We start from the raw sequence: 13,003 nt of genomic DNA, 5'->3' as shown, positions 1-13,003 counted from the left end.
TTAATTAACTTTTCACTTTTGCATTCTATTATAATTCAAAGCGATAACAAAAATTACAGTCGAGTTTTGTCACTACACATTTTACCTTACCACAATTTTATTCGCTTTATGTAAGTTCTTTTAATGTTAAATGTTATACTCTGTATTGTAAGTATTTGGTACTAAAAATCTAGTTATTAACAATTTAAGATGAAGTATTCCTGATAGACGACTTAAAATTTATAAGAGTGAACAGGACTGGTCTTTGTTTTGCGTATGTATATTTGTTTGACTTCAGTAAATGAAGCCAGACACATTGATGTTAGGTAACATTTCTGTTGGTTGTATAATCATTATTTGATTAGGTTATATATTACTTACTCGTGTAATTGTATTGGTGTTTTTAACTAGTATTGGTGAATTTCGGTATAAGTACCATTAAAAGTAATAAACCATACATTATCTATGATACAACTTTTTCGTTACTATTATCGTTTGGACCTAGTACATACTTCGTTTAAGAAAAAAAATATTATAAAAGCCAATTAGCCTGTAGTTTAAAGTGTAATAACTACTTAGTAGTACGATCTACTTAGTAAGTGGAATTAGTATTAAGTCATATATTTCTTACATTAAATTATTTCTAATTATATATTTTTATACGAGAAATCAATTATTTTTTTTGCTTATATCGCTTTCGTGGCATATTTATTAGAGATCTGTTTTGTGTTAGATGTGTAAGCGATATTTAAATTGTCGACAAAATCAAGCATTTTTTACCCTGACTGTGATAATAGAAGATGAATTTCCGACTCGGCAGGAACATTCCAGAAATATGGACCCATTATATTTAAGTTTAATCGTGGTTGTCAGATTGGAATATATGGTTTTTTGTCTTCCTTATATAATTGGCATATTAAAATTCATTGTGGGGTTTTGTATACTGGATCCGGCTTTGCTAACTAATTGCGAAGGTTCTAAAGAAGAATACATAAGCGCTATGTGTGACTCCCATACGTCAAAAACCTATCAAATTTGACATATGGCAGTCATAGTTACGCTGTCTCATTTCTCAAGATATCACCCTAAATCTTATTCTTATTGCTTTATCCGCCCATAAACGATGAACAAGCAGTAATAATACATATCATAAACAGCATTTCTATAATTTATATCAATTATTATAAAAGCTTATTTCACTTTTATGACGGAAACACATCCTTACAGGATCCAGAAACGATCCCGTGACTTTAGATTTAAGGCTACACACGTTCGAGAATCGATATGATCAAAGGCTTTATTAGTTTTCCCAAATAGCTACCTTCAGACCACAGATCAAACAAACTAATAGAGCATACTAAGGTTTCATATGTTGGCGTACTTAACCTAAGTACACAGTTCAAATATAACGATTTCTCGCGGCGTGTAGCAGCCATTATTTAATATTTGTTGCCATATTAGGTGTAGTCTACATATTGAAGTGTAGTCGAACTACAAATAAAATCGAGACAAGGTATTTGTATCCTTTGGCATAAACAAATAAAGCACAAAATGAAATTTTGCAGTTATGAATCGAAAATTGTGATGGACGAATGTGATAGGTATAATTTTCAATAATAAAATTCCTATTTTAATCATTTGTAACGTGGATATAGTTTTGTAGCGTTTAATACAATTATATGATGAAATTTGTGTTTTATTATTGCAAAACCCAGAAATTATACTAAGTTTTTCAGTTCCGGTATTATTGTTTGGTATATAAGTAACTTTATATTGCACCAACGGGTTAATGCAAAAATTATTCAAGTGGGATTAGTGCATGATTTTAGTTAGCTACTTAGTAGCAACCATATATAGCACAATGTATATAAAATATATAACTAGAAATACATATATTGAATATTGCAATAACTAATGATAAAAAAAGGTTTAATTTTTTTTACATTTGAATTTATCCAATAGCAACGCGTCATTTTTACCAATAGCTAAGCTTTTCTGGAAGCAACATTTAGGCTATAGTTTATTGAAACGGGGTATTTGTTGTTTCCCCAAGGGAGTCGGTACGGAATAAGTTTAAGGAATTAAATATTATGACACTATCTGGCCAATCATATATTGAAACCTTGAAGCCTTTCGTTGTATGTACAAAAAAATATAAACTATTTATAAACAAATGGTGACTTTCACCAGTATAATACTCGAAACAGAACTAATTTGAGTGTACGACCAACCAGGCTCCAGAATTATGGACATTGTACAATTACAATACAATAAACTCCCAAGCGAAATTTGAGAATTATCACTAAATAAATTCAAAGCCCTCGTTAAACGTAAATCAATCGATAAAGCTTTTTATAAATATGACGAATATTTAAATAATCCTAATCTTTGGGATTGATTTGCTCCAATCCTAACAATTTGTATGACTCAAAACTTAGCGATTAAAGAGAGCGGCGGAAAGTTTCTTGCCAGTTCTTCTTGACCGCCTTCTACGCCCTTGACTTGCGAACTGGCAGTAAATGTAAATTTACAATTAATTTTATTTTTTCTTCTTTTCTGACGTTCATAAGTGTACTTGTTTACCTATACCAATAAAGTTATTTTGAGTTTGAGTTTGAAACCAATGTCAGAAAAACATTATCGTTAAAAATTCATAATCATCACCACTTGATACACGTTTTCGATTTTTCTGTTTAACATAATAGTTTTTTCACTCAGCTTTCTTTCACCGAAAAAGCAAGTGTTTTTTTCGTTTATAGAAAGAAAAATCTAGTGATGTATTTGAAACTTTTTGTAACCTGGATTCAAGTGACTCTTACTGGTGTATCATGTTCCTTTGGCATGTTGTAGATACCGAAACCATGAGTTTTTTGTACAACCAATTCATATAAATCATATGTCTGTTTCGCAGGGAGAATAGTGTAGCCACGTGTTTAACTAAACTAAATCAGTTCTAACTGAACTAAAATTGTTTGTGTATAACAAGGGTGATCATTCTTAGTGGACGAAACACTGGTAAAAAAAACCTGAAGATATTTCGTCATTATCATTTGCTGGGTTTTACGGGCTTAATGATACAATTTAGCAGAGAGACGGTCTAAATGTCCTTGATATTCGGTTTAAGTAATTTATTTATGACCTTTATTGTTATTGACTATTTATTTAATGGGGGGGGGGGGGGGGATTCACAAAAAGGTGTAAAAAAAGCAACAACTATAACAAGAATACTTTAATAAAATATAAACGATAAAATGAGGTTGCACAACCAAATTATACGTATCTTACACATTAATAATAATAATGTTTAATATAGCACAATAAAATGCAATTTGCTTTGAGATTGCATTTATCTAAATATATGGACGGTAATCATTTAATCACTTATCAATTATTCGATATATTTAACAATTCAAAATATACTTAATCTATTATACAAGTTTAAATTAAAATACTGTACGGAATGTTTCAAAAGTTAAGTGCATAGTATGGATATGTAACACTATTGTCTGCCTGATGCAGGACGCATATTCATAACAATTTGTTTCCTAACAACTCCCATAATAACCTTAAGAGCCTGTAAATTATTTTAATGACGTGATGGAATATTTTTTACTCTGTAATAACATTGGGTTTTTTGAACTAGACTGATAAAGCTTAAAGTTATCGAAATTAAAGTATTAAAAAAATCGAAAGTGATTACAAGAGCTAGATAGCATTACTTCTGTGAGAGTTTTCTTATTATATAATTGATTTTAGGCATTTAAGCCTACTTAACATAGCATTATCATATATTTGTGTATTTAAAACACAGAAAATCAAATGATATTAATAATTAAGGGTTTTGGTAATTTTAAATAACTGTCTCCTGTGACACACTAATACAGATCTTTTTTACGAACACATTCACATTCTCTCACTTCAAGTACATTTTTACTTAATCTTTATTTAAAAAAAAATACTCCTTATGTCATACACATTTAATTCTAACACTGATAATAATGACGTCGTTCTTAACAAATCCGTTCCTCACCACATCGTTGACTTCGGCGTACTCGTTGTACCCAAAACCCCTCACACATATCTCCGAAGTGGGTTTTCTGAACGCCACCAAAGACGAGTTCGACATCATTGTGTCCCTTTGCGTGTATTCCGAATCATATTGATTGATCATGGAAAAGGATATTCTGCCATTGAAAGGCCAGTCCAGGTATTCGTCGTTCTCAGTTTTCATTAAATGCACGTGGAGGGCGAAACACAGCGGGTTGAGGGGGGATATGTTTAGGCGGACGCAGAATCTGTTGGTATTATATATTTTCGGAGTCATTTCAATTACATAAATATTATTTTTTTAATTTATCACAAACTATATTGACGTAACAGTGTTGCCAACATAAAGCCAATTTAGCTCTGCTGCGATTCCATGACTCTTATGCACAGACTCTAAGATCCACATTCGTATATCGAGTTACAATCTCGTCTTCAAAACTTCATACATAAAAAATAGTTTGCCACATGTTGAAACTAGTTAAGTTGACGTTCTAGAATACGCACCCTGTCATCCCTTAACAGTCTTAAGGGGATGATAGTATTAGTAAACAACAGTAGTAATAGGGAATAAACATTAATAATTAAAAAAAAAACAAAAAAAAAACTTTATTATACACACTCCTGTATTCTAATCGCCGATAAATTGTTTTGCAATTAACCACGTATGTATAATTTCTTATTTTACATTAAAGCAATTTTAAGTTTAATGAATCAAAATTTTAATGGAAACCAAGCTGTATCTTACTACTGTTATTCATAGAAAGCGAAGTTAATTTAATTATCTAATCACAATATTAATATATCCCACAGATTAGTCAAACCTATATAAAATTTGACATAAGATTGCGACTACAGATTATAAAAAAAAAGTTTTTTCATAAACTCACCTATAACCATTTGGAGAAGTGTAAAATCCAGGACTGTACAACATTTTATTATGGTCCTTGAGCATTGCTTCTAATCGTGCTTTGAAATTGTCCACTTTCCATATATAATTGCCCATACAGTATCTGAGAAGCATATCATTGTTTTGCTTCATCTTTGCGACAGCAAAGGCTGAGAGTTGTTTAGAAATGTTTGCTATCACTATATCCTGTTCGCGATTTCTTTGTTCAAGTACTACAACCCGTTCATAGAGTGCTCTGAAAAGCATAACATTACAAAACTTAGCGCACAGAGGCGATGAGAACTTGGAGAGACTGATCGTGATTGGTAACACAGAGGGCAAAAGATCACCAACCAGAAATAGCGATAAAGTGAAAGACTCATTGTCATCAGAACTGTACACTGTCATAAGAGACGCGCTGGATCGAAACCGGAGGGAACAGGTAGTTCTTCCAGACCCTTGCTGAAACTTTCTTGCTGACCACGACGCTCAGATATGAGCAGCCGATTAAAGAGAGAGAAAGCATTAGAAAAGATTGAGACAAATAATTGGTTTCCTTCACAATACAAGTAATAATTCCTTATATAAAATTTATTACAATACAGTCAGACTTCGAACCAATGAACTTAGTGTAGAAAATTAATATTTTTATTAATCTCACCAATTTACTATATTTGTTTTCTGGAGTAAACATCAGCACAAAAACCCTCAAAACTTGCTCTGAATTTTTAAAGTTAGTCTCTACAGTTGTGTCTCTATGTATTTTTATATCTGATGTGGAAATGATTGTAGATCTGCCTCAACACTAGGACCAGGGTATGAACTCCGTTTACTTCAGGTAATTTGTTGTCGAAAGAAGTAAAAATTACCTAACTCGGTTCAGTAAAACTACTTAGGATAACATCATCACACTATGAACCATTCAGCATAGAAGTTGAAGCTGGGAGGATCCCCTCCGGTAAGGCCATAATTATAGTACACGATATTTGAGATCATGCTTGAATGCGCCACCAAGGGATATTTCTTTGTGCGCAGTTAACAATTGCCCGTACGGTAGATAAAACAACACGAGAAAATTTCCTTACACCTAAAATGGATAGTCTGTGTCAGGCAAAGTACGCTGATCATCTATTTACCAATTCAGAAAAATAATGGTCCTTGTGATATTATGTAAAAATATAGAAATTTCATTCCAAGGGTTTTGGGCTACTGGTGTAAAAACCAAATGAATAAATACCTTATAAGAGCGCTGGTGTCATTGGGAAGCGGTGTACTGGCCTCGTTCCCATTCTTATCGGGTGCTTCCCAAAGTAGAGCCTCCTGCTCCTTAGCGTCTATACTTGTGTTTGACATGTCATTGTCTATTTTTATCTTGGAATACGCGTTCATAAGAAGCTGGAATGGAATGAAAGAAGAAAATGCAATGACGTACCTAATAAGAATTATAATAGTTAGCATAACCCCCACGGCACGGATTTAGCAGTCTCTTTTGTTATATAACCATTAAGAAAACATTTAATTTTGTTACGCGATTTCTAAATGTTAATCAAAAATATAATTTCAGACACAAAAATAAAATACATTGAAAGGCGCCAAAGTTCAAAACTTTTCGCGCCATTCATACGACACGCATGCGCTAAGGCGGTTCTAAAAAACATTACTAAAACAATAAAAATTTTTTACTAATATTTTTTTTTATTTTTTTAATCTCTACGTATTTCATGTTGCACTATGGACATTTATTGCAACCTCCAACTTATGATAAAAAAATTACACACACACATGATGTTTCAAATATACTTACACTCATATGACTCAATATATCATTATGTAAATGTGTGTTAGCAGCTTCCTGGTTATCAAATGTCTCTTTGCACCCGACAGCACTGAAAGAGCATGGTATCCTAACATCATGGTGGGTGGAGGCCTCTGGCTGATTAAATTCACAGGTTGATATGTGTGCATCTAAGTCTAATGGCGTCACTTTCACTGTACATCCTGAAATATTGTTAACATTTAATAAGAATTATTTAAAATTACTATTGTCAAACACCTATTTACATATTAGCTTATTTGTAAAGTTTATGCTGCTGTTGTAGATTGAGAGAACATTCTAAAATTTTTACAGGATTAGGTTAGCTGTGTCAAACTAGAACCTCTACACTTCTCTTTAACTATTTATATCAATAAAAAATGGCTCTCAATATATATTTAAGTAATGATTTGAAAACATACCTTTACCCGCAAATGGGCAAGACATCCTTTGCTCCTGTATTTCACGTTTTGTATAGTTATCAGGAAATATATCCACTTTCATGCTGAGATTTATATTGTCAATAGGACAGTGACCACTGTTTCTGTAATAGAATTAAATATGATATATACATCATCTGAGTCATATTAAATGTACCATATATGTCAACTGGTTGTAATATATGACTAATGTTTAAAGGGTAGACATATTTACGTTGAATACTTTATTATAATATGAACATACAAAGAATACAAATAAATAATAGCAAACTTTTTAATATTAACAATACAAATTTATTGTCTTTATAAATTCCATAATTTTTGAGAGTTAATGCTAATTTTACGTCTAAGTTACTGACCACATATATTAGACAGTAAAGTATAAAATATTTAAAAGTGTTGTATACATTTCGGAATGCTAACAATAAGCATAGTTATAGTTAGACCAAAACATTTATAGTAAATATGAACTAAGCAATAACACTGATAAAACTTACTGTAACCACGAAGTGATGCAGCTTTTACAAAATTTGTGACCACAGGTTGTGATGACAGGGTCTCTTAACCAATTCAAACATACAGGACATTCATATCTTGACTCTGGTTGATTACTTAGCACTGTTTCATTTAAGGCTGTTATACCCATTGGCTAGAATGTGCATAATTATTAAAGTCTCGATTAAATGGTTGAATTTAATTTACATTAAGTTTTATTTCATTATTATGAGGAACTTGTAAACAGTACTACATATTTTCTCATATATTATGGAGCAAATAGTAGAATGACTTAGGCGTGAGGGACCTTCTTAAAGAAAAAGAAAAGAATGAACAGAACTTACTGCTATGCCTTCCGACGCATTCTTTGTATTATTTTGATCCATTTTATAAGTCTTTTAGTTTCTAGTGCTTTGAAATACGAAATGTTTTAAAAATTGCGTGATATTTTCACGTTAAAATAAATTAAACAATAAATTTCATCTCAAATTATCATTTTGGCCACAGCGCACAGATTACTTATTATTACTAGAAGACTATTCAGTGTTTACAGTACATGGTATACTTATTTTGTCTACAGAGTATACAAAATTAAAAAAATAAATTGTCAATTTTATCTTAGCTGTGTTACAAAGCTAGTTAAGAAAAAAGCGCGGGAAGTGTTGAAATAGGCGGGCGACAAACTTCTGAAAATTAAATAAATTTAATATTACAGGATCAGTTAAGTTGTAAAGTGTATATATTAGTAGTTATTGTTGTTTATTTATTTTCTTAGTTTGTTTTCTTTCCCTGGTAAGTCATTTCATTGTATTATATGTAAATAGGATTACTCTTTAGGCGTCCATTTGGAGCCCGAAGACCCTGGAGGTACATCCCTCTCGGTGTCTCATGTTGTCACAATCGATACATCGGCAATGGAAACGAAAGGTTCAATTTTAGATACGGACTATTAGGATAGCACGAAATCGGTTAAAAGAAAGAGAATCTCACTTAGAAACCGCCAGAAGAAGAGAAGGAATCACAGACATACGAGTCTATCAGAATTTCAACTTTCCCCTAATAATTTAAAGGATAATGTGATTCCTAAAGTGCTTGATTCTGATGATAAAACATTGTAATCCACCATTATGAGGCTAATTTGATACATTTCAGGATGCTACCACATTTTTAAACCACAAATCTCTTGACGTTAATAAATATAAAGCATTTATTCCGGCCTTCACTTTCACTCGTATGGGAATAGTGAGAGGTGTTCCATGTGACTGGGATGAGAAAGACATTATGGAAAATATTGAGCTTCCGCAGAACTGTGGAAGAATTTTGAAAGTTCGGAGACTAAACAGAAAGGTATATGAAGGCGAGACGCCCAAGTTCATTCCAACTGAGACCGTAGTTTTAACTTTAGATGGAAAGGTGTTACCTCCCAGGGTCTTTATATGTTTCAACTCCCTATCTGTAGATCTTTATATTTATCCCACACTGCAATGCTTTAATTGCTGCCGTTTTGATCACACCAAAATGCAATGCAGAGGCACTCCAAGGTGTTACAAATATGCTGACAACCACTCAAGTATAAGCTGAAGCAAGACTGAAAGAGATGATGCTGTGTGTATCTTATGTTCTGGTTCTCATTTTGCAACAGACAAAAAGTGCCCAGAGTACGCTAGACAAAAAGGACAAAAAGAAAGCTAGAAACTCTATATCTTATTCAGAAGCCAGTAAAGTCCATCCACCAGTTTAGAAATCCTATGCAGACGTTGTTGCTTCTGCTTCATCGGCCCCTTCTGGTCCGACTACTCCTTATTCCAGTCCCTATAATTTGACAAGCCCTTCTAAAAGCTCCACACAGTCATTTACTGTATACATTAAACCCAAAGCTCGTCCCAGAAATCCCGCTGAAATGAAGGGATACGATCAAAAAGCGCATGCAGAGCTTAACAACATTACAGCAACATTCCTTTCTTTTCTACAGGTTGTCGCAAAAATTATAATGATTTGTCAGAAATCATGACAAAGGATCTCATAATTTCTATAATTCAATACCTTTCACAATCTGACATAATTAAAATACCGTCCAACGATGCCACAAGTTTGATTCTTCAAAAAGTTTCTTAACTCATGGACAGACAGGACCATCCACGAAACCAGTCTCTGGTGATTCAAGGGAACTGCCGGACTATTATTATTATTAATAGTGTGACCAATTTTTTTTATTGAATAATTACAAATCATTTGCTATGTCTCTTCAAGAGACTTCGTCCTGGATTCAATATTAGAATTCCAGATTTATTATATATATATATATATATATGTCCTGGAATATATATATATATAAAATAAATCTGTTTAAATGCACGGTGCATTTTGCAAAAAGAGTGCAATTGCGCTGTATTTTATCGGTATAACACAAAAGTTGGCAACTCACTTATCGATTAATTATTACTAATATCTCATTACTTAATTACTAAAGTCTAATAAAATTAAGTGTAACTAATTTTAGCTATCCGGCTTTTAATTAGTCTTGCTATGACGATTTTTTCTATAACAAAGATTCTTGTTATCTTGATTAAACTGACATTAGTTATTATTTCATTAAATCTCATACGTTTAATGTCGCTGTCGCACTATACTTTGCGACTTACAAAAAAAAAACTAACCTAATACTTATTATATATACTACCTACTACGTACTAGTAGGTCAAGTCTCTGTTTCGTTAAATATTACTATTTTGAATTGAATAAATTACTTTTACTACATAATGGGGTTATTACATCATAATAAATATAAAAATAAGACCGTTGTATAAAATTATGTAACAAAAATGAAAGAACTCATCAGAATTACAAATTCGCGCTTAATGTAATACAATGCTAAGCCCGTTAAGTCGGCTGTAAATAAAGCATAATGGTGATCTAAGCATAAAATTAACATTGGATTGAATTTTGTTAGATGGGTTTTATTAAATTGTATGTATATAAGAATACATATTTGCAAGTATGCATGTATGCGTGTGTGTACGTTTTAATTCTATAATCGATGAATCCATATTATAATAGTTTTTATTAGTTAATCCGCAGTGTAAGCTATGACGTTCTATGTTTAAAGAATAATATGCAGTTGTATAACATGATATTAAAAGGTGGGTATATATTAAGACCTTTGAATAAAAACACTTAATAGCAATGTCGGGTGCCGTTAGTTAACTTCTTCTTTAACAAATATAATTTTCTAAAAACCCGGATAAGATTACAGCTCGTTATTTCTAATCGGATTCAAACGAAAAGGCTTCAAAGACGCCTAGTGCATTTTAAATCAATATATTCATATTAAGGATCAAACTGACTGCGACTGAAACTTGGAAACAAGTTTTAAATAAATTCTTATAAACCAGGAAATGTGGAGTAACGGCATTTATATAGTGATATATTGACGGTATATATACAATGGATTTTGGTCGATTTGGGCATTTCATTTCATGCATTCCCAACTCAATGAAGTTTAAACAATCATACTTCATTAAGTAGTGACTCCCTTTGAATCCTTCTATTCTCGTTGGTAACTCCAAAATTTGCACTGTGTAAGGTTCTAACTAGTTCATGCAATATATATAAATAATAGATGTCTAAACTTAAATTTACAGTAAAATTAATATACGGTTTTGCATGTGATACAAAAAAAGAGAAAATAATAGAACACAGCGGAAATCGTTGAACCCTATAATCTATATCACAATTTTTTCTGTTTTACCTCTATCTATTGTTGGCCAGCTTCGATCCATATCTATTCTATAGTTTTTGCGTCGTCAGGGTCGATCAACCTCATTTAACGGTATACGGTGGATTGCTTGCATCACCGTGTAACGTAATAGTAACTTAACGGCTAAAAGCGTCTAAGCACTATATTGGGCACGGCTCTGTAAATTATGGTAACGGTACAGCATAGATAGTAGAATTGTTTCTATCGAGATGTCAAGATTATACGAAGTTATTATGAATCATCTTTTGTAGTAATAGGTTTTAAAAGTAGCTCAGAGAATGTATCAATTTTCTTTTGGGTAGTTTCTGCATCAGTTTAATTTTTCTTGCTTCGACATATAACCATGTAATAAACATGTAATGCTTTGAAGGGGAAGTAATTAAATTTTTAAATGCAAAGTGTCTTTATAGCATTGGCGAATATTTTATATTCTTAATAAGACATTGTAAAAAATTATATGATATTTGCATGCCTATTTATATATGGCTGAGTGTGCGGATATTTGTAATTGATCGATCTAACCACTATACCACCATCTTGGCAAATAAACGATTATCAAATCAATATTGATGAAATTTTATTAATTAAATTATGAATTGAGGTATACTACAATATAACTAACATAAAACTACCTACTATACCACAGGTAATTACTCACACAGGACATAGTAAATACATGTTGGTATTATAAGACTATAAGTATAACATCGAATTCATACCTTCAAAATGACATGATAATAACTCACTTTTTATCTTTTTTTAAATTATAGCGAAATTTATTTACAGAACTAATTCAACTCGAGTTTCCTAAACGACACATTCGCACCTTTTTAGAGGCATTAAAATATATGATTATATTCTGTGGTTGCGGTAACCATTTACCGCGCTATGTTGTTAAGTGCGTCACATTTGGCGGTTTTTTTGCTACACCCATTAAAGGGTTATAGTAAATATCGCGTATTGATGACTCTAATATTTGAGAACTCCCTTGACTCTAATATTTTATACATGGTAAAAAAAGTAATAAATTAATAGCAAAAACGAATATTTTTTTATGAATAAACTATTAGAAGTATATGGTATATGCATAAACAAAACAGCATGAACGTTAACTATAGCTAAGTATTTTGTTTTTAAACATTTTTGTGTAAGAGATTACGGGCAAGAGGAAGCTATTTAATACATAGAAATATTAAACGCAATAGGCCACTTCAAATAAGCTGAGATAAACGTTCCTTTCTATTAAATAACTTTAAATCCGAAATATTCTGGATGCCTGCAGAAATAATTGTTTCGGGTTGGAGGACTCACGATACAACTTGAACTTATAAATAAAGGTGAGGGTGTTTTGTCAAGACCTATCCCGTCCCGTATCATAACCTGACACCAAGACCGTTTTATAATTCCTTTGGACTGTCAAGGATTGTAAAGGCCTCATATTTATGAATATAAAAGTATCATTTTTACAAAATCAATTCGTGTTTTTATACCTCTAGTATGTGGTAATAAAAAACAGGAACATAGTAATATGATAATGGTAATACTATTAACATCGAGCGTTAATTACAAAGTATGAACCATGAAAA

The 13,003-nt window shown here is 31.9% G+C and overlaps 1 protein-coding gene across 1 annotated transcript; it reads right to left on the bottom strand.

Annotated features, from left to right (window-relative positions):
• Positions 1–3,193: 3,193 nt before the first annotated feature.
• LOC123711294 (TNF receptor-associated factor 6-like) lies at positions 3,194–8,174 on the bottom strand. Its single transcript, XM_045663807.1, has 7 exons — positions 8,005–8,174; positions 7,663–7,814; positions 7,148–7,269; positions 6,717–6,910; positions 6,150–6,307; positions 4,914–5,168; positions 3,194–4,274 (listed from the first exon to the last, which is right to left on the bottom strand). Exons 1-7 carry the CDS (start codon positions 8,044–8,046, stop codon positions 3,947–3,949), a joined length of 1,251 nt encoding a protein of 416 aa, XP_045519763.1. The 5' UTR covers positions 8,047–8,174; the 3' UTR covers positions 3,194–3,946.
• Positions 8,175–13,003: the final 4,829 nt, after the last annotated feature.

This window comes from Pieris brassicae, chromosome 6, assembly GCF_905147105.1.
Source record: "Pieris brassicae chromosome 6, ilPieBrab1.1, whole genome shotgun sequence".
Classification (NCBI taxonomy): Eukaryota; Metazoa; Arthropoda; class Insecta; order Lepidoptera; family Pieridae; genus Pieris; species Pieris brassicae.
Note: the sequence above shows the minus strand (reverse complement) of the source record. Positions and strands in the feature narration are given on the sequence as shown.